Raw genomic sequence first — 26,831 nt, 5'->3', positions numbered from 1 at the left:
TCGTTGGGTAGATTACGTTATCTTTCCGCACGTTTAACGGCATTTCATAGCTGAGGTAACCGCTGCCGTTAACGAACTGGACATTCAAGGGCCACCGGACATTTTCCCTATGTATAAAGCTGTTATAAATCTATGTTAGCCAGGGCTAACGTTAGCAAGCTAATACCAGCTCTGTCCGATATTGTTAAAAAAGAGGAAAGAAACAGCTAGTCGGTTGATAGTGCGGTAACGTTAGTTTATATCCGGTGATGATAGTCGGTTAAAGGCGGTTACAGGCAACGATAACTTCATGGGACACGACATTTCGGAGGCTGAAACACCTGCCATCTCCCCTTCTCAACGAGCGAGCAAACTAGCTAAGAAAGTAAGCTGTGGGCTGTGTTGTTGGCCAACTCACATAGCTAAAACCTTCACATGCAATGCTGCTCTTTTATATGTGGTTCATATTTACACAGGTAGAAAATGAAGCCATATGCTACTTAACCCAATGAATTAGCGTGCTGGCTTAGTAGCCTGCTATCTGCTGTTGTTGAGTCTTGCTATGCTTGGACAAAGCTTTAGCCTAGCGTGGCTAAAGTTAGCTGTTCTCCTTCAACGGGGGACGTCGAATTTGCCCCTGACAGTTAGGGGCAACCGATTAATTACAACGATGCTGTTTGTCATTTTCGCAGTGATGTTTGCATGGCTTTGCATGATATTACGTAAGAATCTGTGTTTACGGTGGCCTCACATAATGTGTGGTAGCGTGTGGTCCTGCTTGCCTACCAAATCTTTTGTTGTTGCTTTGTCTTTTGAGCACATGGCTTACCATGTTTTTGTTCAGGCAGGCTACAGCGACCCCTATTATAGGCCTACCTCTAATAATCTAATAGGTCCACGGAAAATACCACATTAATTACACTTCCACACATAACACTTCACTATTTTAGCAACACCTTTAGCTACGGTCGTAGCCTACTATAATTTTACAAATATAACTAAAGCATGTTGTTTACTCCTGAACGGAGATACCTTTGTGACTTAGTTTGAATTAGAAAGCAACCTACATTTAATTATAACGGCCTAGATCTGCATTCGTCTAATTAGGCACCTGTAGTAGACAACATACCTTTACCTTTCTTATAATTGGGAAATGTGTTTTAAAAGTGTATGCATTTTCTTCATAATTTAAAAACTAACTATTTCACATAGGCACAATCAAATGTTATCAAGATAAATAACTAGAGGAGCTGTGGTATTTAAGAGAGCAAGGCAACGTGGAACTAAATGTTATCCTGCAATGCAATACATTATTTCCTGAACAACACTTGTGTTTCAGTTAACTTTGAAGTCCCAAACAATTTCTCAATTTACTCTATTCCTTTCATTCTTAATTCTAGGGGATTTACATCACTTGAAATTGGATTGGATTACATTATATTTAACCTACACTTGAAAAATTAGCTTTTGCCGTAAATTGTGTTGACAAATACCGGGAATGGTCCATACAGAAATAACCAGCAATTTAAATTCACCCACTATTGTGTTTGATGTCAGAGATCTGAATTTTTTTAATTATAAGGTCTTAACATATGAGTGGAACATAATTCACTTGAAATCTGCTGTAGGGGAGAACGTTGTAAGTAGGCACACTTTTTACTCTAGTGAGAATTGCTCATCACCAAAACATCTTTCAATAGTCATTCCTACATTAAATTGAAGCTTAAGGTGTTGGCTTGAAATGTGTACTGCTCACTTTTTCTATCTTATTGTAATAAAGAAGAAATTAATCCTCAAAGACACCCTTACACATTGTGACAACCAACCCCATCAAGGGGTTGGTTGTCACACACTATGGGGTTGTTTGTCACAATGTTATCTTAATGGGAATAATCATAAAAAGAAGGAAAGAAAGTAGAACTAAATTTGAACATTTAATTGCATTGTCAAGTTGACAAATAGGCCTACATAACTTACTGTAGCCTTGGCAACTGGTCTAGTTTGGGATGCACTGGGTTGTTTTGATTTTGTTGCCCTTTTTTCTTTTGCATGCTAGCTGCCTTTTCCTGCTCTATTCTTTCCTTCTCTGGGGTGTCAGTGAGGATACAGCTTGACAATTTATTTCATTATTGGGTTCCTTTTCTGGCTGTAGCCTTTGGTTAACATGTGACAACCAACCCCCCAAAAAATGTGACGACCAACCCCAACTTGAATTTCTTGCTAGCATCAAGGCCAACAACCATCTGACAACTAATTAGCTTGCTAACCACAATCTAAACTATAGTTTACAGGGTTTTTCCTGGCTCAGAATGGGCCTTTGGGGGGTCAGTACGCGACCGACTTTTTTTGGGGTTGCGACTATGTGCAACAGTAAAGGCAAATGGTTTATGTATTTTAAGAGGGTGTGGGGTTGGGAGAGGGCAGTTTCTGTCCAGATAAAGAGCATTTCAGTCAGCCTGTCAATCACTGCGTTACCATGGAGCTCACTGACGCTTATGAAATCACAATAAACAACCTGTAGATATGAAGTCAAAATACTAATAATGACTAGGCCTACCTATTTAATACTTTAATTGTTTCTAATTGATCTAAACCATGGAAATTGCAAGAAGGTAGGGCTGCTTGATTATGAAAAAATCATAATCATGATTATTTTGAGTAATCACATTGTGTAATCACGATTATTAAAGACAGTTAAGAACATTATGCATTTATTTTACTTTTAAAAAGTTTTTTTTTCTAATAACACCATGACTTTGGACTTTAAACAAAGGCCTAATTGAACTGAAAACAGGGAGAATAGAAATAGGCTAAAAAAGTGAAACATATTTTTAATAATTGAATAAAATAAATATGTCAAAATAAAAATAACCAGTTGTAAATGGTGTTGATAGGGCACGTCTTTTGATAGCATTAAATGTAAGGGCATGATTTATTTATGTCAAGGAGCAGGGTGGATATAGTTGCATTGTAGTGTTGACAGTTGTGGTGGCAGGAGTCAAGGAGCTTTAAACCTCCTGTGTTTTTTATTCAGTGATTGCTTGGTCATAGACCACTATGATTCAACTTAAAGTGAATAAACAAATTGGTCGGGATGTTTAAAGGTGCAGATCAGGTCGTATATGCCTTTTTTTCTCTCTCTCTGTCTCTCTCTCTCGTGGTCGCGTATGTTACGTGACTCGCGTGTCCGCGCGTGACATATCTTGCACATTATTTTAGTTTGTTGTGAGTCTGAAGTGTTTTCAGACAACACAATTAGTTTTACCTTTTATTCTCGTCATCTAGAAGTTTTTCAAAACACCCGGCAATGCGTAACATCTCCCTCGTACTGCTCTGGACCAGCTGATATAACTACCAGGTGAGGGAGGGGCCGAGCGGAGCGCATAGCAGAAGGGTTCGCTGCATTTACAAGCCTGCATGCCCCTGCGTGCGGAACAATGATAGTTTAATAATGATTATTTTGTTTTCATGATTGAGGGAAGCCGTAATAGTAATCGAAAATTAAATTCAAGTTATTGCCCAGCCCCTCAAGAAGGATGACTAAAATTGGGCTGAATTTGGAGAGGTTTTAAATAGCTATATTTATTCTCAATCTTTATCATTTTGGCGCTCCTGATTTTCCTTTGGCGCTGGATAAATCCGCTTTGGCGCGCGCCAAAACTTTCTCTATGCAGGAAAAACCCTGGTTTACCCTTCACACTTTTTATGGTACCTCAAATTCAGCAGTCTAACGCCAAGGAAGACTATGTAGGTGACCTCTGATCCCAATTCTGGATATTTACATACCAAAATTTCACAGACAGCGCCTTCTGGTTCCGAGATATAACGATTGTGACAACCAACCCGTGTGACAAATTACCCCGTTCTCCCCTATTCCTGTTGGAAAGCGGGACGGAAACTAGCTCACACCTTCATGACTCTTTGATAAAAGTGAAAGTAGACCGTGTGCTGGGTTGAAAGACAAAAGGATATTAAGACGTTTTCATAGCATTCTGAGAAAAATCAGTTGTCAATTTGTGTGGTTTTTTGCAGGGTTAAGACAATCAGAGGCAACATACAAGTGCCTCCGCTGTACGGTCTCCTGTCCCAGAGTGTGACCGGTCTGCACGACGTCACCAATGCGACCATGGGAAATAGCAGTAAATAGGCTGCCACCAACAGCCCCCTTAAACCCACTGAGGTTCCTCGCAGAGCCCTGCATCGCCCCAGTGCATCTCAGGAGAAGGTAAAAAAAACTCTCTTAAAAGATAAAATGGTGTCATATCTAACTTTAAATGATTAAAGACCTACTTCACCGGTGGGAATATGAAGGTGTATTGAATTTTGAGATCCTATTTAGTATAAATGTGCAAACAAAATTGAAATTGGTTCATCCTAGCCTGAGAAAAGGCAGAAAGAGTGTTTTATGGTCTCACTGTCTAACCCTACATTTTCTTTACTGTGACATCACAGTAAGGGCTAGGATTAACAGGACAGCTGGGCCAAGGGAAGACTGAGGGAAGAAAAACCTAATTCATTATATTATAATAGTGATTTTATAATGATAGAACGCCTGTTCCGTATGGATGAAGTATTCCTTTAAGATTGAGAGGGTTTCAAATGCTAGTTTTCAACACCTGTCCACAAGTGGCTTTTTTTTTGACAAAACAAGATTATAAAAAAAACATTACAATGCAATATACAGTGGTTAAAGATCTGGGGCCGTATTCACAAAACATTTTTTCTTAGCGCTAAGAGTACTCCTAAGGAGCACTAAAAGTTCTTAGTAAGGAGTAATTTCTTAAAACCTATTCACAAAGCTGATAAGATCAACTTTTACTAAGGAATGGGAGGGACTCCTAAGCTAAGAATAGAGGGCGGTGTTGACCCTGTTGCTATGGATGATGTCATGTTCATACCTTCTATGCCCACAGTGATTGGCTGAGAGGGAATGAGAGCTAAGAGTGAGTTTATGATAGAAACACTGTGGGAGATATCCATATCGTGTCACTGTATTAAAGTGAAGAGTTTTTATATACAATTAATGACAAGTGACACTGATTTAACATGAAACCAAGATACTGCAGGGTTTCCCACACATTCGTTCACAATTAACCTACAATAGCGCCACATAGGTCTCTTCATTTAAAATGTTACAATGATTTGAATCGGAAAAAATATCCTCATTGAACAGCTGCACGCCATGCACTCTCACTGTATTTCCCTCAACGGCGGACTATGCCGCAATAGTCAGACAGCGACAAACCAGGAAATTCGCAATTTAGAAATAACAACTGGCGAAATCGTAAAGTGCATGCGGAAGGAAAAAGGCGAGACACGCAACTATACAGTAGCGGACCTGTGGAATGGAGGAGATGGAAGCGCCACATATGGGCCTACTCTAGTAACACATTAAACCCAAACCCAAATTGAAAATGGTATCAATATCAATACAAATTAACGATGTCCTGTCATCTGAGAGAAATTAAGATGATTTAATTTTTTTTAACCGTTAGTATTTACCGGTTAAAATATTATCAGTTGACTGGTTTACCATGGACATCCCTTATACTGTTTAAATGTATATCATACATTGTATGTTTTTTTTTGTGTTATCCCAGTTAAGTTTATTATTAATTTTTTATCATTTAATATTACTTTTAATAGTTCCGGGACGTTGGAGTAATAACCTGGTGTTTTGACACTTCAGTCTGCACTGTGAATTTGAAGTAATGTTCAGTTTTTGAATAAAGATGCAGCATTTACGAATGTTTCTTTTTTTTATCCGATTCATCGATTAATCGAAAAAATAATCGACCGATTAATCGATTATTGAAATAATCGTTAGTTGCAGCCCTACATTTGATCGAGAGGACGCGTAAAAATGCTGAATGCGTTCAGCGATCAGATGAAGGAGAGGGGAGCGTCTCCCGCACAGTGCTAACAGGTTCACGCTGCGCAAGAAGTGTGTGTTTTTATTTTGCTTCCCATGTACGGGACCGTCCATACTATCCCTGTGTCAGTTTGGAGCTGAACTGCGCCGGAACTGATACCCAGCTGATAAACAGCTTAATCAGCTGAGGGTCAGCTTGAGCCTATTCTTCTCGCAAGTCGCACGTCCAGCAGCAAAAATACAGTAAAAATTATGTTTCACATCGTAGACTACAAGCCACATAACGTGGCATTGTCATAGGGCTACATATTATAACCATATGAAACAACAATAATTTGATGTTTTTCTTTTTTATTTATAGGCTAGATAGGCATTTTTATGATTTTTAACCCCATATTATATATCAATGATATATTTCACAGTTTTTACTTCGTGCTTCCTGCTTCTCTCCACCCCAGAATGTCTGTCCAATGAATGAATGACCTCAGATCACGTGTGGTTTTGCTTCGTGATGCTGATTCACTTGCAAAAGGGGCAATATGAAAGTGGACCACACCAAACAAAAAAAATCTAAACTCTGTTTGGTCAGGACCAAAGCAAGTGAACTAGTCGACTTTCCCAGTGTGAATACACCCTAAACGATTCCGATCTGGGACCCTGGTTTCAAAAGTTTACGTTTTCATGAATGCATTGGCCTCTCAGGGTTCGACATAACGCATGGCCCGTAGGCCCGGGGCCAGTCACTGTCCCGCCCGGGCCAGTAACGGCCAATCACAGTTCAGTATCTTTTTGTAGACTACATCATGGTTCATTGAAATGCGCGTTGAGAGTCGTAATGAAAGCAGTGTTTATTTAAAACTCAATATAATAAACCTAATATAAAATATATTTTTTAATGAAAGGCCAGTGGACAAACGATGCGTGGGCGTTTTGACAGGCGGAGCAACAAGCGGGCGCACTCTCGCTTCGAGTGCCTGCGAGTCGACAAATCAATCGACTTACTTTGCCCCCTTTCTTTCTCCCCACAGCAGAGGTTGAGGTGCAGAAAATGAAGTGAAAACTGCGCTTTTCCTTTAGCTGCCGCCGTAATGTTACAGTATTTGCATGCAAGCCCCAATGATAATACAAATGAGAGGCTTTATTTAAACGCTGTGAATGCGTCTCCGGTGATTGTGTCGGTTGTAGACAGAAACCAACGGAGGGACTCGGCTCACTGGACAGTTTCTATAGTCGCGCAGTTTGTCTGCCGACATGGCACTGTTTTTTCAGGCTCGAGACATACAATCAGATCGCGGAAGTCTTTCCCATTGAAATCGCTAACGGGGGGAATATCCCCGGTTATTATTTTAGCCACAAACCACAGTTCATCTGCGCGACGGCTCACTCACTCACTGGCGAGATCTCACGGTGAAACGCTGCTATGGTCGGACGAAGGCATTGTGTGTTTCTAAGGTGATTTAACGTCATAGTCTCAGACGAGCGTTTAACTTTTGCTGCATATTTTGCACTGCATTGTTTTTTATCAATAGTTTGAAAAAATGGTCCCACACTGGACTCTTATGTGAAGCTGACACTTCATGCTGAAGTGACGCTCCTGCAGCGCGCTCACGACCAGACGTGAACTCACATACACGGTGAAATCTCCTATTAAAGAAACGGCATAACCCCCTGATTTTCGGATTTCTATTTTATTTTTAAAGTCAACTTGAGCGCAAGTGGAAAACCGGTCATTCGGTCGACACATTCACATCCCTAATGCATATAGAGAAAGTAATAAAAACAGCCTACCACACCACAAAGAATGATCAGACCTTCATCTCTTATTTTTTTTTTATGTTTGAACATGACTTCTGCAGGTGAACTATTCATTAAACTGCCCAAATTCAAGAATAAAAACAATCATCAAACTGTTGGACTTTAAAATACTGGCCGACCCCTTCAACATACTTTCAGTTGTAGGCTTCAAATTCAATATGTTTTCCTGGTTTTATATTATGTGTTTGAGCAATATCAATATTTCATATAATTAACTAAAAGAAAAATAACCAAATCTAAAGGGAATATCTATACTGTTACAGTATAGATATTCCCTTTAGATTTGGTTATTTTTCTAATACAGGTATTATAATTATTGACACTAAATTATGAAGAAAAAAAAAGTGTGTGCAGGGCCAGTGAAAATATACAAGGGGCCAGTAAAACTCGGATCCACTGGCCCGGCGGGCCAGTAGGAAAAAAAAGTTATGTTGAAACCTGCCTCTAATCATGTAAATGACAGGCCGCAAACATAAAAATACCTTTGCGTTTGTTATCCTTACCGTGTAACCTGCCTCTTAGAACCTCCAGCTACAGTAAATTGTTATGTAATTATTATAGTTATGTATAAAACTACACACCGACTCAATAACCACGTCGGTGCATCACTATGACAATAGTTTTTTTTTTATAAACATAAATAAATATCTTCAAAATATCACATCTTTAATGCAGATTTTCATCGATACATTTTTATATGGAAAAACCCTACCACTGAACAAGTATTGTGACTGTTATGAGTTGGTGTTGTATGACGAAACTGACTAGTTCTTTCAAAACCAAACATTTATTTTTAACAAATTTAAATTGTATATGGTGCAAAAGCACATTAACTAATGCAATTCAGAGGTACTTCAAGAGATGATAGCAAAAAAACAAAAAAAAACATCTACCTGTTTATAGGGATAGTGCATTGAACTATGTGCCAATTCTCCATTTTTGTCCCTATGTGATGTCGCAGTCCACCAGCGAGACGCCAGTGGGGGAGACGAGACCGACCTGTACTGCACAGTTCCCTGGTCCAGGATGAGAACTTCCATCGTTTGCTTTTCTCCCAAAACCACCACCAGGTTCCTTTAGATGAGTCCAGACAATACAGCCACACCAGCACCGCACCACGCATGCTTCACCCTGCTGCTCACCTGCCCCAACAGAGCCCCATCATGGTGGATCTACACGACCAGGTACCACCACTTCATTACATGTATTAAGATAAAACACTGCAGCTTAACAGTACAACATTTTTAACTTAGTGGTATCCTCATTGAACTTTGCTAGTTGATTACTTTCATTAAATTAGCTACAAGGAACTTTTAAATATTTATTTTTTAAACAGTCTCTTTTTTCTCTGATGATCATAAATTACATACAGCAACACACGGGATCTTTTATTTCATTTTTTTCAAGGTATTTGTGTCCAACGTTTTTATTGAACCAATTTTGAATAGTCTTTTCTTTAAATTTTATAGACCTACAAAGACTACGGACAGGTCTTTAAAAATGCATTTTCGGCATGTTTAAAATAAAATGTATAATACTATATTATACTAATAATAATATAGTGTACTATACTATATACTGTAATCAGACAATTAACATATGAACAAATCTTCCTGTATTAACCTTCAGAAAAGTTCTAATCATGATTATGATAAGTAAAGGTTAATGTAATTGCTTTAGAAGTTGAGACTTTTGAAATATTGAAAAAAAAAAAACTTTAAAATAATGGCCGTTAAAGATGGTTGTACAGGAGAAATAAACAGATGCAAAAAAACAAGGTTTGGTCAAATGAACACCTAAATGTACATTTGGAACCTTTTATTTAAACTAATTATGAAAGAAGACATGTCATGGAAGGACAATATCAAAACAGACCAGTGCTTCAAAAAAAGAAAATAGTTTTTGTCTGCCTTGTCCCTTTAAACAATTGTGTTATGCTCAGTGCCCTCAGTGATATGCAGAGGGACTATAAAACATGCAGGGCAATGTGTCTTTTTGGCCCGATAGGCTTGTGTGCGTTTACGGGCGACTGTGGAGTAACCCCATCTCTCCCCATCTTCTTGTCTTAAAAGATGCACCAGGGATCGGTTCCAATATCGTACACTGTTACGACGGTGACGACTCACGGATTTCCCATCCACAGCGGGCAGCCCCTCCCCGGGTGCAACACACAGCAGCTCCCAGCATGCTCGGTAATGTTCAGCGGACAGCTCTCTCTGCTCTGCTGCCTTCCTCCTCCTGTGAGTTTGAAAAAGGAAGAGCCCCACATGTCAGTGGCATCCATGTAGCACACCATACCAGCCATTCAGTCTGTCACTGTTCATGACTAACATATGAGCGGCCGCGCTTACTGTGCAAAAATGTGTGGTTAAGTCTCGATGTTGGCACAGTTAGAAAACAACACAAACAGGACTCGTTTGCATTTAGTTCATTTGTGGTAACCAACAGACTTCAGAATAATAGTGTGGTGTTACTGTCAGTGCTGTGGTTTTAATGTGTTTCTTATTTTCACTACACGGGTAAAACAGGCTTTTGTTATAACTGTCCTACTGCTAATATAAAAAGAGCACATTTTCTTTAGTTAGATGGAGGCTGCTTCAAGTGTTGGAAGCTTTGATTGTTGACATAAATGAAATGACAGAAAAAATAAGGAAAGTGACTTTAATAAATGTATGTCTGTCTGGTGTGTTTTTTTCTCTCTCCTCAGCTCATACAGGCATGCACCATGCAGCATATGCCAGTGTCTTATCAAGCCTTTCCACCCCTGATCTCCAGCGAACATTTTGTATTACACACGACCCCATCCGTGCCCCCCCACCAGCCGCCGCACCTTACTCCTTTGAGCCAGTTCGTCCCTTTACAGCCTCAGCACCCACGCATGGTGAGTCGTCACACCTGTATCACTGAGAACTAGGGCTGTTGAAAAAAATCCATTCATGTGAAAATTGCGATTACTATCTTCTGGATTACAAATCTATTCATAATTTGGACAAAAGAATAAAAAAAATATATATATATATTTAGATTTTTCTTGCAAAATATGTATTTTGCTGTAACCGGTAATGTTGACTTGCCTTCAAATCACATGCATTACAAGCTTCACATTAGGGCTGCAACAACGAATCGATAAAATCGATTAAAATCGATTACTAAAAGCATTGGCAACGAATTTGGTCATCGATTTGTTGAGTCTCGCGATTAAAAAGTCACTTGTAGGCGCGGCACTGTTTACATCCAGCCGCCGACAGGTTCATGCACGCCCACAGTGAGCCTTCCGCACGTGAAGCGGTGCGGGAAAGCTATAGTGTGAGCGGCCACAGCTTGTATTTTGGTCATATCTAACACTGGACTGTAGGCCTATATAAAAGTGTTGTACCTTTGCTGTCTTTGGGTTAAAAAAACTCCTTCAACTCAGTATCCGTCTAGTCCAAAAAAACTGCTGCAGACGGTGTGCAGACGGGCCCGAAGAGTCGGCATCGGCGCATCAACAGTCATTCAAAGCAGCGGCAGTAATCACACAACCGAACGGTGTAAAAGTCCCTTCAGTTAAAAATAGTAATCCAGTTTTTAAATCCATGTTAAAATCGGAAGGATATAGAGCTAGTTAGCTTAAAACAAGTAGCAAACATGTCAACTGTGATGTGTTCAGGCTCAGTAATATGATTGATGTGTTCAAATGCAGCACAAAAAAAATTCGAGATTTTGGCGAAAACTTGTTTTCCCAGCAATATAAAATAGATAGTAAAGATGGAATTATGACCTGTTTAATGTCCTATCTTGAGCTATGATCATATCAGCAATTAAAGCATTAATACAAGTTCTATTTCAACAAAATAATAGAAAAGTATCACTAGTAATATCAATAAAGACTTGGATCGTTAAGGAGTCTCGAAAATTGTATCAATATCAATAACAATCTAACATCTCCTGTCATCTGAGAGAAATTAAGATGATTTAATTTTCTTAACCGTTAAAAATTACTGGTTAAAAATCTTATCGGTTGACTGGTTTACCATGGACATCCCTTATATACTGTATAAATGTATATCATACATTGTATGTTTTTTTTGTGTTATCCCAGTTAAGTTTATTTTTAATTTTTTATCATTTAACCCTTGGGTATCCTTAACTTTTACTACGCCTTGGTTACCTTAGAGGACAAAAACGTCCTCTCCCTATAAACTGCCATAAAAACATTATACATTAATATTTTTTTCTACTTTTTTTTTTACAAACCTTTTATCTCACTTGACCTCTTCACATATATATCAAATATTCATTCATTTGTAATTGCTTTTAACCCTTTACATGCAAGTTTATGTGACGACGTGAGCCATTTTTATTTAAAAAAAACACAATAATTGAAAAATTTCTCATATAATAGATGCAAAGTGGATTTTTTTGAGTGGGATAATTAGACTCTAGGATATGTTAATGATTTGCAATAAAACTGCTTTTGATATATGTTTAGTATTTGTGCAGTCACAGATGCAAATAAATACTCCCTCTCATGACCTTAGAGGACAAAAACGTCCTCTCCCTATAAACTGCCATAAAAACATTATACATTAATATTTTTTTCTACTTTTTTTTTTACAAACCTTTTATCCCACTTGACCTCTTCACATACATATCAAATATTCATTCATTTGTAATTGCTTTTAACCCTTTACATGCATGCTTATGTGATGACGCGAGCCATTTTTATTTAAAAAAAACACAATAATTGAAAAATTTCTCATATAATAGATGCAAAGTGGATTTTTTTGAGTGGGATAATTAGACTCTAGGATATGTTAATGATTTGCAATAAAACTGCTTTTGATACATGTTTAGTATTTGTGCAGTCACAGATGCAAATAAATACTCCCTCTCATGACCTCCCTATAAACTGCCCTAAACACATTATACAGTAATATTTTTTTCTACTTTTTTTTTTTAAAACCTTTTATCCCACTTGACCTCTTTACATACATATCAAATATTAATTCATTGTTAGTTGCTTTTGACCTTTTAATTCCAGTTTCTTTGATGATGTCAACAAAGTAACAAAGTAAACCTGCAGCCACCTGAAAACCCACAAATTGCACATTACAGCTGCACACATATGCATACGCACAAAGACACACACACATACACACACAGTAATTTCACAACACACACACATACACAACCCTAAGGTATCCATATGGATCCACACTTTCCATTAATTTATCATATTTCTTATGTTTAGGCCTGCAACTCTAAAAAATTACAAAAAAGTACAAAAATGGTTTTAGGGAGCATATTTGATCCTCAAAAAAAACTGGAGAAAATAAATGATTGAGCTAGATAGGGCTAAAAAAGCAATTTTGGTGTCTTAAGTGTTGGATTATTGCCTAATATCATCACATTTACATGTGTTTGTCATCATGGCTATGGTTTGAAAAAATAAAGTTTAAATTGGGCCATTTTTTCCATACACGTTTGAGTTTGTAAAGTTTGGCTGTGTGTACACAAACACACACACTATATTTTCTCAATACACACATATGCACCACACACTAGCATCCCTACCATCACACTCACACCATTTAGGTTGAATTTTTTTTTCTATTGCACTGTGGGGGGCAGGACCGACAACCTGGAAAATTGCTTGTAATTCAACCCTATGCCAAATATAGGGAAATGGCTCAAAATTTTGATGGTGTTGAAAATGATCAATTTTGATGCTTTGTGTCTAGGATGAAAGCATAAAATCATTGAAAAAAATATTTTATGCTGTAATGACAGCAGGATCAAATTGGTGAAAAAAGGCCATTTTGAATGGGAGTCAATAGGGGACAAAAACGTCCTTAGGGAGCTGAGAGGAACAAAAAAGTGTACAGCCTTTATAATAGATTGTACAAAGTTGCTGAGTAGAAATAAACAAAATATTTGAAGAAAAAAAATCCCTGGCCAAAAATATTTCAGCTAACATAAGCACAGCCAAAGTTATACACAAAAAAGAGCGTAAAAAAAGTGCGAAAGGACAAAAACGTCCCCAAGAGCACCAAAGGGTTAATATTACTTTTAATAGTTCCGGGACGTTGGAGCAATAACCTGGTGTTTTGACACTTCAGTCTGCACTGTGAATTTGAAGTAATGTTCAGTTTTTGAATAAAGATGCGGCATTTACAAATGTTTCTTTTTTGTTATCCGATTAATCGAAAACATTATCGACCGATTAATCGATTATTAAAATAATCGTTAGTTGCAGCCCTACTTCACATTAAAGTAAGACTTCAAATACTATAGAGAAAACATGGAGTTTAATTTGCTTTTGTGCCAAAATTCCACAACGGACTGGAGACGATCCTGAAATACTCCTTTGAACTGAATTGAGAATGGTTTTGAATGGGATTGGAATGGTGGGATTCCAAAAGATTCCCAGCCCTAGTGAAAACAAGACTGTATAATGGCTGTAGAATCTAATGACTAGTTTGTATATTTGCATGTGAACATTGAACATGTGGGGTCTTAACCGTAACCTTTTCTGTGCACATAGCCTCTACAGAGGGTAGACAATGAAGTGGACCTAAGAGGGGACCAGCACCCGTTGGGAACCTTCTCCTACCCTCCCTCTCATCACCCACCAGCGCTGCCTCCTACTCTGCCCTTACAGTATCTTCCTCAAGAGCCTCTGCATCAGGAGCTTCCCTTTGGAGTGGTAAGACAGTCGCACATTGTAAAGGCCCTTATTTCACAGGGAATCTTGCATTTCCCTCCCACCCTGGACAGGGTATGTGCATAGATAGTATATAAAATGGATGTAGCATCCGGGCTGACCTCAATATACCATCTGCATCCAGTGGCGAACTTAGCCATTTGGGGGCTCCAGGCGAACAGTCATTTGGGGGCCATTGCATTTACTGGTCTAATGTATGCATAATGAGATGATACTCCATACAACAGGGTTCCCGCGGATCCTTAAAAAGTCTTAAATGCATAAATCTAAATATAAGGCCTTAATTAGCATTAAAAAGTCTTAAATCCATCTTTCAAAGGTCTTAAAAATGTTAACACATGGTAAGTAGGATTTTATGACTGTAATTGGTCTCAAATCTAAAAATAATACGTAACATTTTTTATTTTTTTAATAAATTGCCGAATAGTTTAATGTCGCGCAATCACGAGAGCGGAACATGGACATATAAAGAAAGGAGCGGAACCAACAAAACATTTGTTTGCGGCCGTGACTCAGAGCAGACGCACGTCGTTCAGGTAGCAGTAGCAGCATGAGTAGCAGTCGGCCCGCATCATGGGAAAGTGTAAATTCAACAAAATTTGGCTATCCAACAAGGATTTTTCTGCCTGGCTGAAACCGGTACCCGGCAATTTATACGAGGCACGTTGTACATGCACAGCGCGAAACACAAAGCCTCAAAATCAAGCTGTCAACAAACGCCAGGTATTTCCCTGTTCTGTTCTACTCGTCGTGCCGTGCCTCCACCCCTCCATGCTCCACCTCCGATTTCAACAACCGGGACAGCAGCACCAAATCTCCAGACAATGTTCGGTTGCACGCGTACTAGGGATGAGCCCGAATCCGAACATGTGTAGGCTATTCGGAAAAGCACGGATAATGAGATCGATCGATAGTCTCATTATATTCGGGGGAAAAATATTTATTTATTAAGCGCTAAATTGACGCAGCGCGTGCTGCCTTAACTATAGTGGCACCGATCAGCTGTTCATCTCCGCTGCCGCGGCGGAGAGGAGAAAGACCGGCTGCATTTATGCATGGCTCCGTTACCCGCGGTCTCTCTCCATTCCGCTGGAATTTTCTGCAGCCCGTATCACCGTCAGCCCTTCCTGCCTTTCATTTATTTCAGACCTCTGAACATGGACCACGTCTCTCTAGTAGCGGGCAGCGGGCTGTATAATGCTATTAAATAGACACAATCGATCTTTAAACATTCGATATGTGACGCTTCGCCTGTTTAGTTCATACAATTTTTTTTTTTTTTTTTTGCACAATTAAAAAAGAAACATACATAAAGAATGGCAAAGAATACAAATAACATACAGTGCAGGGAGAGGCAGAAAACCCGATGGGCTTATTTGAAGCCTCCACCTAAATAATGTTAAAATTTCACAAAGTTATAAGGAAACACAAAATAAACATACAAAAAATCATATGACTACATAAAGTGATAAACAACTAATAATAACAAATTATATATAAAAACAACATAATAATAACATCAATATAAAAGCAGAAAATGTGCGTGTGTAAGTGTATGAGTGTGTATGTAAGTCCGTGAAGGGAATATTGGTTTATACACATAATTTATTAATTCCTAGAGCATATGTAAATCAAAATAAAACATGGGGACATAGACAACAATACAAAAAAAAAATAATAATAATAATAATAATAAAAAATAATAATAATAAAAAAATAAAAAAAAATCTGTTTATAACTAAGAGATAAGCTGAAAAAATAATATAATCTTTGTGCGTTGATCACTTGTAGAGCACTAAACGCTGTTTCCTGATCCAAAGTAATTATTCATTGAACCAAGTTAGAAAAAAAGGGAGAGATCGAGCGACAGAGTGAGTGAGAGAGTAGAGGGAAATAAATTGGGCAAAATAGATCGATTAGATCTCGGATCGATATATCATAAAACTTTGTTGAGTTAAAAATAAAAAGATGAAAAAATTAAATAAAATAGACTAATTTAATTACTGTGATGTAATACTGTTCTTTTTCAGATTCTGAATGTTCATTATATCCCCCAGTCAAAGGGCTAGTGGGGCTCAGACAGTTCATATAACTTATAATGAGAGAGAGAAACGGATGAAAAGTACAGTATGAGGTAGAAATGTATCTCATAATTAATGATATGCCAATATTAAATCAGTTTGATGCACTGAAGGGACAATAATTGCAAAAAAAAAAAAATCAGACATAAGCCCCGGCCATTTCCGGCTTCATATCCGAATACAGAAACATATACAGATTATTTTGTTGGTTGAACAGATACAGATAATGACGTCTACGCTGAAAGCAGAGTTACTGTGGTGTCTGACCACCGAGACAATACATTTTTCCTTTGGTCTGTTGGTCTTAAATTTAATTTCAAGTGGCATTAAAAAGTCTTCAATTTAACTTGCATTAAGCTGTAGGAACCATGTACAAACTATACATACAATGCAGACTGAAATACCTACCCTAAGAACACCATACCCACTGTCAAACATCGTGGTGGGAACCTGATGCACCAAGATTTTTAACAACAACATCAGGCAGTTGGCAGAGAAACTCGGCCTTGGGCACCAGTGGACATTGTTGCAGGACAACGACCCAAAACACACATCAAAAGTTTGTCTGTTTGTTGAGACAGTTGTCTGGAGGTACTGCAATGTCTGGCACTTCCGCATTGGATGCTGGTAGAACTCGGTGTGGTTGGGAGCTTGGGAATGAGCTGGTGCTTCCTATAGGGGTTTTAGACTTCTTCTGCAGGGTCAGATTGACAGCTGTGTGACTCATGTCTGCCCCCTAGTGGACTGGCTGGTAACTGCATTGGTTCTACTTTTCATGTGAAAATGAAGCTTTAGACAAAGTAAATAATGAACACAGAAGCTAATATGCAAAAAAATAAACCTGGAAAAAATAAGATAGTATATGTATCATGTTATTTTAAAACTGTTCTTGCGTTTGCAGTTATGTAAACGTTTTACCCACTTTGCTCATCAAGACAGATGAGCAAAGTCAGACTTCAATGAAACTTTCTACCCTTCTTACGGGAAATGAGCAAAGACGGCTGCCTTAAACCCCCAGCCTGAATGTGTGTGTGTTTCTCCTCAGCCATATCCCCACATGCTGCCCCGGCGAGTGAGTGGACAGAGATACCGGTTGCAGCAGCCCCTCCCCCCTCCTCCTCCTCCACCGCCGTCTTTCTACCCAGGCTTCCTCCCTTACTTCCTGTGAGTATCTAGAGGAAAAGCAGCCTGTTCAGAGGTGGAGTCTCCTCACAGTCCAGTGTTTCCCCCAGAAAATGTCTTAGTCAAGGTGGTCACTGGCCAGGGTCACAGGAGGCGAAGATTTTGGGGGTATTTTGCTCAAAGATGCCAATGCGCAGTAAAGAAATAAACAACTGTTTATTTGAATACAAAAATACAACAGACACTGACCTTACAGTTGAGCAATTTTGTTTGCTATGTGCAGGTACAAATTATGTGCAGACATGCAGACAGTACAAAGCACAATTAAAGAAAACTTCTTCTGTTTTAATGCAATACTATGCAGACACACTAAATACAAATAATGGACCATACACTTAAAGGGTAACTGCACCCCCTGTTTGAGCTACTGCACGATTTTGAAAAATGCTTTCAGACCATGGATTCTGAATTCCGTTTGAGAACCATTGTTTTTAAACATTCCGACATCAGCCGGCCGACTTTCGGGAGGGAGGGGGCGCGCGGTGTCTGTGAAGGAGGGGGCTAGCTGCTAGTAGCTGTCACTCAGGAAGATCTGAATGACATGACTTCATTGAAATATTGAGTGACACAAAGTCTAACGGCACTATCGCTACACAGTGAGCTCATATGCCACACAGATGGGTCGTCTGAGGTGGAGGACTTTCTTATTCTAAATTGTTGGCGGGTGTTTCTATCGTAGTGTTAGGAGACCGAGTAGCGCAAGTGAACGAGCGGCAGTCTGTGTGTGTCTGTGTGTGAGCGAGGAGAGCGAGCGAGCGAGCGGTAGCGTGTGTCAATCAAGTGAAGTAATGAACAAGTCCGGGTCCGTGTGTGTGTGTGTGTGTGTTATACAGTGTGAGATAATGCAGACACACTGCCGATAGAAGTGAAGTGTGTTAACCCCCAAAATAACATCCTTGGAGGGATGGTATAACAGTAGTAGCTCATGGATCAGCCATGGACCTGTGAAGAGCGTGACCGGCTTTGCGGCGACGTGATGACGTACTACTGTACCAAAAGTACAGTAGTACGTCATTTTTCGAACCCGATGGAAAAAAGTTTTTTTCAAATCTTAGTAAAGTTCTAAAATGATTTACAATACAAAACATTTCTTAAATTGCCGATATTTAACATATTGCAATTTTTTTCAATGTTAACACCAGCATATACAGTATCTCACAAAAGTGAGTACACCCCTCACATTTCTTCAAATATTTCATTATATCTTTCCATGGGACAACACTGAAGAAATTACACTTTGATATAATGTTAAGTAGTCAGTGTACAGCTTGTATAACAGTGTAAATTTACTGTCACCTCAAAATAACTCGACACACAGCCATTAATGTCTAAACTGAAGGCAACAAAAGTGAGTACACCCCTAAGAAAAAATGTCCAAATTGGGCCCAAAGTGTCAATATTTTGTGTGGCCACCATTATTTTCCAGCACTACCTTAAAGGCCTACTTCACCGGTTTGAATATGAAGGTGTATTGCATTCTGAGATCCTATGTAGTATAAATGTGCAAAAAAAATTGAAATTGGTTCATCCTAGCCTGAGAAAAGGCAGAAAGAGTGTTTTTTTAACCCTATATTAATCTTACTGTGACATCACAGTAAGATAAATATAGGGTTAAAAAAAAAACCTTACTTTGTAAATATTACTGTGATTTCTCCTACTGTGACATCACAGTAATATTTACAAAGTAATTTTTTTTTAACCCTATATTTATCTTACTGTGATGTCACAGTAAGATTAATATAGGGTTAAAAAAAACACTCTTTCTGCCTTTTCTCAGGCTAGGATGAACCGATTTTTTTTTTTTTTTGCACATTTATACTACATAGGATCTCAGAATTCAATACAACTTCATATTCAAACCGGTGAAGTAGGCCTTTAACCCTCTTGGGCATGGAGTTCACCAGAGCTTCACAGGTTCCCACTGGAATCCTCTTCCACTCATTCATGACAACATCACGGAGCTGGTCGATATTAGAGACCTTGCGCTCCTCCATCTCCCGTTTTAAGAAGCCCCAAAGATGCTCAATAGGGTTTAGGTCTGGGGACATGCTTGGCCAGTCCATCACCTTTACCCTCAGCTTCTTTAGCAAGCCACTGGTCGTCTTGGAGGTGTGTTTGGGGTCGTTATCATGTTGCAATACTGCCCTGCAGCCCAGTTTAAGAAGGTTGAGTGCACGTTTTCAGCGTCATACCAATAGGTTGGCTTTGGAAAATTGACGTATGAGTGCTGCCAGCATTGCTGCAGGGCTTGAAGGGGTGGGGGGTCAACCTGTCAGTGCTCAGACCATACGCCGCACTCTGCATCATACTGGTCTGCATGGCTGTCGTCCCAGAAGGAAGCCTATTCTAAAGATGATGCAAAATAAAGCCCACAAACAGTTTGCTGAAGACAAGCAGACTACGGACATGGATCACTGCAACCATGTCTTGTGGTCTGATGAGACCAAGATAAACTTATTTGGTTCAGATGGTGTTAAGAGTGTGTGGTAGCAAACAGGTGAGGAGTACAAAGACAAGTGTGTATTGCCTATAGTCAAGCATGGTGGTTGGAGTGTCATGGTCTGGGGCTGCATGAGTGCTGCCAGCACTGGGGGTCTACAGTTCATTGAATACCAACATGTACTGTGCCATACTGAAGCAGAACATGATCCCCTCCCTTCGTAAACTGGGCCGCAGGGCAGTATTGCGGCATGATAACGACCCCAAACACACCTCCTAACGACCACTGGCTTGCTAAAGAAGCTGAGGGTAAAGGTTATGGACTGGCCAAGCATGTCCCCAGACCTAAACCCTATTGAGCATCTTTGGGGCTTCTTAAAACAGGAGATGGAGGAGCGCAAGGTCTCCAGTATCCACCAGCTCCGTGATGTTGTCATGAATGAGTGGAAGAGGATTCCAGTGGCAACCTGTGAAGCTCTGGTGAACTCCATGCCCATGAGGGTTAAGGTAGTGCTGGAAAATAATGGTGGCCACACAAAATATTGACACTTTGGGCCCAATTTGGACATTTTAACTCAGGGGTGTACTCACTTTTGTAACCGGCAGTTTAGACATTAATGGCTGTGTGTCGAGTTATTTTGAGGGGACAGTAAATTTACACTGTTATATAAGCTGTACACACGCTACTTTACATTGTATCAAAGTGTCATTTATTCAGTGTTGTCCCATGAAAAGATATAATGAAATATTTGAAGAAATGTGAGGGGTGTACTCACTTTTGTGAGATACTGTATGTGTTCCTTAACAACATAGTGATTTAATTCAGCTTCTATCTCAAAAAACAAGTAAAAGGGTGCAGTTACACTTTAACATGTTTAAGCACATCAAAGTGAAAATTCAACTTTTTAAATGGGGGGCTGTTGTGCGATTAGTGTGGACAATAGGCCTACTGTGATGCGATAGCCTATAATTCATAAATGGTTATTATTAGCCTTCTTGCTTGATTTCTTTTTAAATACAGAGGTTATTGATAGTTTTGGAACATGTATTTCCCAGTTTAAAACATAAAAATAAAGCAGCATTAAAAATTCAGAAATTAAATAATCTTGTCCTACACAGGCATGCTGTTTGAAAAATAACTCAATCGTTGAAATAATACAATGTGTTTTCCTCTTAAAATGTCTAAATGCATTTCAAAGACAGTTACAGTGTGGCACTTCTGTAAACTTACTGAAACTTGCAGGGGCCATAGTGTTGTACACTAGTCTAGCTTTGCACAGCTCTTCTTTCTGTTCATCTAAATATCCCCATAGAGCAGGGTATTTTATTTTCACCGCTAGTTCAGTGTCAACTTGCTTCTGCTAGTTTACTCTCCCGCGTGCATGCCGTACTCACGTGTGGCGTGGTCGCGCGCGCAGTGCCACAGAGTCGCAGACACAGAGCAGCTGATTGAGAAACGCTTGGAGACACTTGCACATTTATTTACCGCAAATTGCGGCCTTTTCGCACAAGCACACATCGCGCTTGCTAGTACATTAATTGTGCAGCACTAGGTAGCCAAGGCGGGGGGCTGGCGTTGGTAAGGCGGCCGCCTTAGCCATAAAGCACTGGGGGAAACACTGCAGTCTGCTACCTGTCCGTACGGTGAAAGGAAACTCCTTAAAGACATGGAACAGTTTGAGTCATGTGGTTCGTTTACTGAAAGGCTTTATGTAATCTACTGTATGTCAAGCCGAGTTAGGGTTAACAATACCATGTATTCTGGATTTTGCATTAATGCTTTTCAAAAGCAAAGGAGTGAAGAAGCAGGACAGAAACACTGATTAACTTCAGTTAGCACTTGGCGCTAGTACTGTATGTGCAGACAATGTACTACTTCCAAAGGCCATAAGGTTGGGCTGATTGTATCATTGATCTCTGTCTGTTCAGGTCGATGCTTCCTGTGCCTCCAACAGCAGTGGGCCCAGCCATCAGTCTAGACCTGGATGTGGATGATGTGGAGATGGAGAACTATGAGGTTTGTGTCACGCTTAAGGAAACGGGAAAATAGCCACACGCAATCATGACTACAGTAGGTCTGTTCACAACTTACAACTTTCTCAGTCGAATGGGACCTGCCCACCCAATACAGAGATGTGTCTATCTCTCTATCAGTTTTCAGTTTTGTCTGAATCCTGGTTTGAGACACAGGCGCAAACACCGAGCCGGTGACAGTGGCGTTGATTCAAATGAGAAGGTTTCATTGTGAGGCGCACTAGTACACAGAAACACGTCTGAGAAGCTTGCTGTCTAAACAGGCAGGTCACTTGTTGACAAAGCAACTTCATTTTACTAAAAGACTACTACGTTGAAAAATCTACCTCGACTGAGATCATCAGCTTTCAGGGTGCAGGCCTACTATCTACTATACAGTATATAACATACAGTAGGTGTGTAGCGCTTTTCACTGAGAAGTCTACGATGTTCTGGTCAAATAGGTGTTCAATCCATTATAAATCGCTGGAAGTGAAAAATTAATGGCATGTATGTTCTACAAGAAGAACTTCATTACTGTTGGAATATGAATGATGACCATGCATAATCTCTCTCTGTCTGTCTCTCTCCCTGTGTAGGCATTACTGAATCTAGCAGAGAGGCTGGGTGAAGCCAAACCACGTGGACTCACTAAAGCAGACATAGAGCAGCTTCCGTCCTACAGATTCAACTCAGAGAATCATCTATCTGAACAAACATTGTAAGCCTCTCTCCTCCTCTAACAGTGAGAGCCCATTCATCATCTGAATATACAACCTGCTGACTCCTCTTCTTTGCTCCCCCTCAGGTGTGTCGTGTGCTTTAGTGACTTTGAGTGTCGGCAGCTACTTCGGGTATTACCTTGTAACCACGAATTTCATGCCAAGTGTGTGGATAAATGGTTAAAGGTGAGTGGATGGCCATCTTTTAACAATTCAAAGTGTTCTCATTGGTTCAGTTGAATATGTTGGATACAGTGTTAATGTCTTTATGCTGTATAATATGCTTGACTTCCAGACCAATCGCACTTGTCCCATCTGCCGAGCCGACGCTTCGGACGTACACCGGGAGGCGGAGTGAGAACTGTGTCTATCTCTGAGTGCTGAACTGGAACGCTGCACACACCCAGAGTCTGGGGGGGGGGGCGGAGAGGGGGGCTACCTGCCACCTAAACCTGTGTCCTCCAGTAAATATGGCTTACCAACCCAACCACTCCTGCCCCCTTCCGTAATAATAAGCAACCCAGGAATTGTGTTGTGGAGCCTGCTGTACCTCTGCTGTGCTTCACTGTCCCGAGTCTCATGAAACCCACTGCCTATCGCAGCCTATAGCCAGAGTTCTGGGATCGCCAGCCACTCCTTTCTCTGCCCCCCTCGTCGCAGATTCCAAAGAGTTCCCCCTACAATGCATCCTTTGCTGCTTTTGTTTACAGGGTTTCATTTTTATTTAGTGGATTTGGTTGTGGTTGTCGGAGAATAGTGGGAGTCCTGCATTGGAAGAGGTGGAGTCGGGGAGGATGGAAAAAGGCTGGACACCTTGTGCAATTAGCAGAGAAAAAGAATAGGAATGCTTCAACATGGATGTCTGTGTTTGGAGGCGACGCCTGACCATCATAGATGCATGTTTGTGTAGGTGTTGGGCAAAGTGACTTGTTAATAATGTTCTGCAATAATGTATTGATCATTTCAAGCGTTTTTACCCCTTCTATTTGTTTTAGATTTGCCAATGCTATTGTGAAAGTGTGACTTGCTGTGGTTTAAAAGCAGACTCTGTTCAGCCTAAGGTTATGGACTGCAAGTGAGAGGACATCTTCAGCCCTGAACGATCCCCTCTGGAACACAGATCTGTAAAAAAAGAAGAAAAAAAACCTGGATTAATGGACTGCATATTGTGTTCGAGGTCATCTGGCATAACTGCACAAGTGCTACATCCACCCTCCATGTCGGCATTGTTCTTCTGGCAAGTGTGTATGCGTGTGTGTGTGTGTGTGTGTGTGTGTGTGTGTGTGTGTGTGTGTGTGTGTGTGTGTGAGCATATTGTGTGTATGTGTATGTATGTTTGTCCTGTTCGCAGAGCCAATGCATTGTGTAACCACTGGATACAGGGCAGCATGCTGAGATTTGCATGAACTGTTGATTCAGACTAGCAATATTTTAATCAAGCATTGCCACCAAAATTATCCAATTTTAAGAAAAAAAAAATAAGCATTCTAAAAAGAAGTGCTTGCTTATTCAGAAAGCGCCATGAGGGAAGACTAGCATGTGGCTCCACCCTGACTGCGTGTGAGTCCTCGTCTGAAGGCCTGTGCAGAAAGCAATATGTGCGGCGAGTGGCGAGTTTTAAATGAACTTTCTTCCCCTTTTTTTTTTAGGAAGATGGGGCTTTTTATTTCTTTGTTTGTGAGCCAAATCCAATATACAGATATAGCCTATACTGTTCAAGATTTTCAGATCTGCCTTCTTATGACCTTGACAAGCACAAACCTATTACTAATCCTGAAAAATACTTTGTCATTTCCACTTGTTTTTAAAAGTATGCCGTTTGAAAAAAGAAAAAAAAAAAGTTTATTTATTGCTTTTATCTTGTAGAGAAAATTTACATTGAAGGAAAACGGTAGTAGGAGCACTAACACATGTTTGTGTATGGTATGTGTTATATTCTGGTAACTCGGTCGGGTCATTGTCTTAGGCCATGGTGACGGTGTTGTAAAAGAGCAACTGTATGTATAGCTTCAAGTGTGAATGCTTTTTAGATTAATGTTTTGAAGACAGAAGAATGTTAACCCCCCCCCCCCCAGTCACTGGTGACGCTCCACGATACGCCAGCTGGAGTGTTCAGTAGTGTAGAGACACTGTTAGACTTCTAGGTCCCTGCTTGTGTTCACGCGCAAAAAAATACGAGAAAAAAACAAAACAGGATATATTTGGGGTGGGAGGGAAAAGAGCAACATGTGGACGTTTTGCTTTGGATTGACTCTTTATCTCTTAACTGCCCCAGGAAGCACTATCAAGGCAGTTTAACCTTTGCTTTTATGTGTAAGGGATGTTGCCTTTCTTTAACTTTTTGTTTCTTAAGTGAATGTGAGTCTTTGATTTGTGTGCCACCTTCAAGAGAGAGAGAGGGAGGGAAAAAAAGAAGCCATTTAATGAGTTAAAACCACAGCTTTGAGAATTTTAACCTATGTGTACATATCTATTCACTGGCATATATTGTAAGTTTAAAAAAAAACATAAAAAAAAAATCACTCAGGGCCTCTCGGTATATTAAAAATAAAGGATAACAGTCCATTACAAATGGAAAGGATGCCATGAAAAGGGGTATATATCTGAATATTAAGTTTGTTAAAGGTCGCTTTCCTCAGACCATACATAATTTTAATGTAATCAATTATAATATTCTGTTTTGTCAGAAATAGTAGATATTGCATAATTTAAAGACAGGCATGCAAAGAATTAAAAAAAACAAAAGATCAGTAAATATGTTAGTATTCACTGAAAAGAGGCAATGTACACTGCAACTCATTACAAAGTGTATTATTCAAACCTGTTTGACTTTTCTTTCTTTAACTCAAACCATTTGTTTGACAGTATGGCAGTTGTAATCCCATTTTCCAAATGTGCCACGGTGCACACTATCCTACCTAATTCACTCCCAGACTCTACTTCAGAGGTGTTTGCATGAATTTAAAAATAAATTAAAAAAAAGTTAATATAGTGGAGGATATCTCAGAATCTGGTTTGGACCTATTTAACGGTGCACAATATGCATGTTTGTCGACCAGATCCCCAACTGATTTTTTTAGCTCTAGATGGCTTTGGGTTGTGGGGGTTTGGATCTTAAACGCTCAGCTGATAACTGCCATGCATTGTACTGCACACATTTGTAATAGAACTGAATGACTACAAGATTTTATTGCGCTAACTTCATTTTATAGGGTAAAAAAAAAAAGGGTCGTGAATCCAGAAATTCTTACATACATTGTGTTACTGTTATTTGCCCTAACGACTGAAAATGACATGCTCTGAAACTACTGTAGTTTATAAAAGCCATAGTGAAAAGGTGCTAGATGTTCTGCTTTTAGGTATGAAAACTCACTTGCGTGAATGCAATAGTTTGTCATGGATCTCATGTATTCTTAAAGCATGTTATACTAATACCCCTGAACAATGTCCGTCAATATCAATATAGTTTAAGGGATTTAAAAAAATAAAATAAAGTGTTGTCATACTTATTTCAGTGTAGTACTGTACCTGCCTACTAGGCTCTTGCTCTCAGTGTATCAATATCTTAAAATGTATTGTTCACATATAGATAACTTAATTCATGTTAACTTTAGCACTATTATTTTTTTGAGTGAATATTAATAATTGACAATATCCAGCTTACCCTAATTAAAAGGGAACCTCCCATTAAGGTCTAGGCAATTTAATGATAACTGAGAATAGAGTCTTGTAGTCTTTCTGTTTAAAGAGTTATTGAATAATCTCACAGCTTGTGTGGTGCAAAGATGTGTTCCAATAAGCAGCTAAAATTGATTTAGGATTTGTGATTGATTGCTCCGTAGATGCCATTTATTGTTTACCAATGACTTTTGCTGTGGTGGGCTAGTGGTTTACTGTTCCTACTCTCCCTGGCCTCTAGGGGTCTTTTGCCTGAACGCCAGACTACCCACCCGCCAACAGAGCCAGGGGCATGTGTTCTGTGTTAGGCAGAGATTTTGCTTTGGTACTTGCACATTTACAGT

The 26,831-nt window shown here is 39.5% G+C and overlaps 1 protein-coding gene across 2 annotated transcripts; it reads left to right on the top strand.

The window, feature by feature from the left end:
* Positions 1-26,831, top strand: rnf44 (ring finger protein 44). Of its 2 annotated transcripts, none has more exons than XM_080035704.1 (11): positions 1-364; positions 4,012-4,204; positions 8,628-8,850; positions 9,739-9,858; positions 10,374-10,547; positions 14,193-14,354; positions 17,499-17,617; positions 22,004-22,091; positions 22,687-22,808; positions 22,896-22,995; positions 23,105-26,831. In XM_080035704.1, exons 2-11 carry the CDS (start codon positions 4,098-4,100, stop codon positions 23,165-23,167), a joined length of 1,278 nt encoding a protein of 425 aa, XP_079891830.1. In that variant the 5' UTR covers positions 1-364; positions 4,012-4,097; the 3' UTR covers positions 23,168-26,831. The 2 variants fall into 2 exon arrangements, with proteins under 2 accessions (XP_079891830.1, XP_079891829.1); XM_080035703.1 differs by having other exon boundaries at positions 9,739-9,906.

The sequence above is a fragment of the Ammodytes marinus genome (assembly GCF_949987685.1).
Source record: "Ammodytes marinus genome assembly, chromosome: 10".
Lineage (NCBI taxonomy): Eukaryota > Metazoa > Chordata > Actinopteri > Uranoscopiformes > Ammodytidae > Ammodytes > Ammodytes marinus.
Note: the sequence above shows the minus strand (reverse complement) of the source record. Positions and strands in the feature narration are given on the sequence as shown.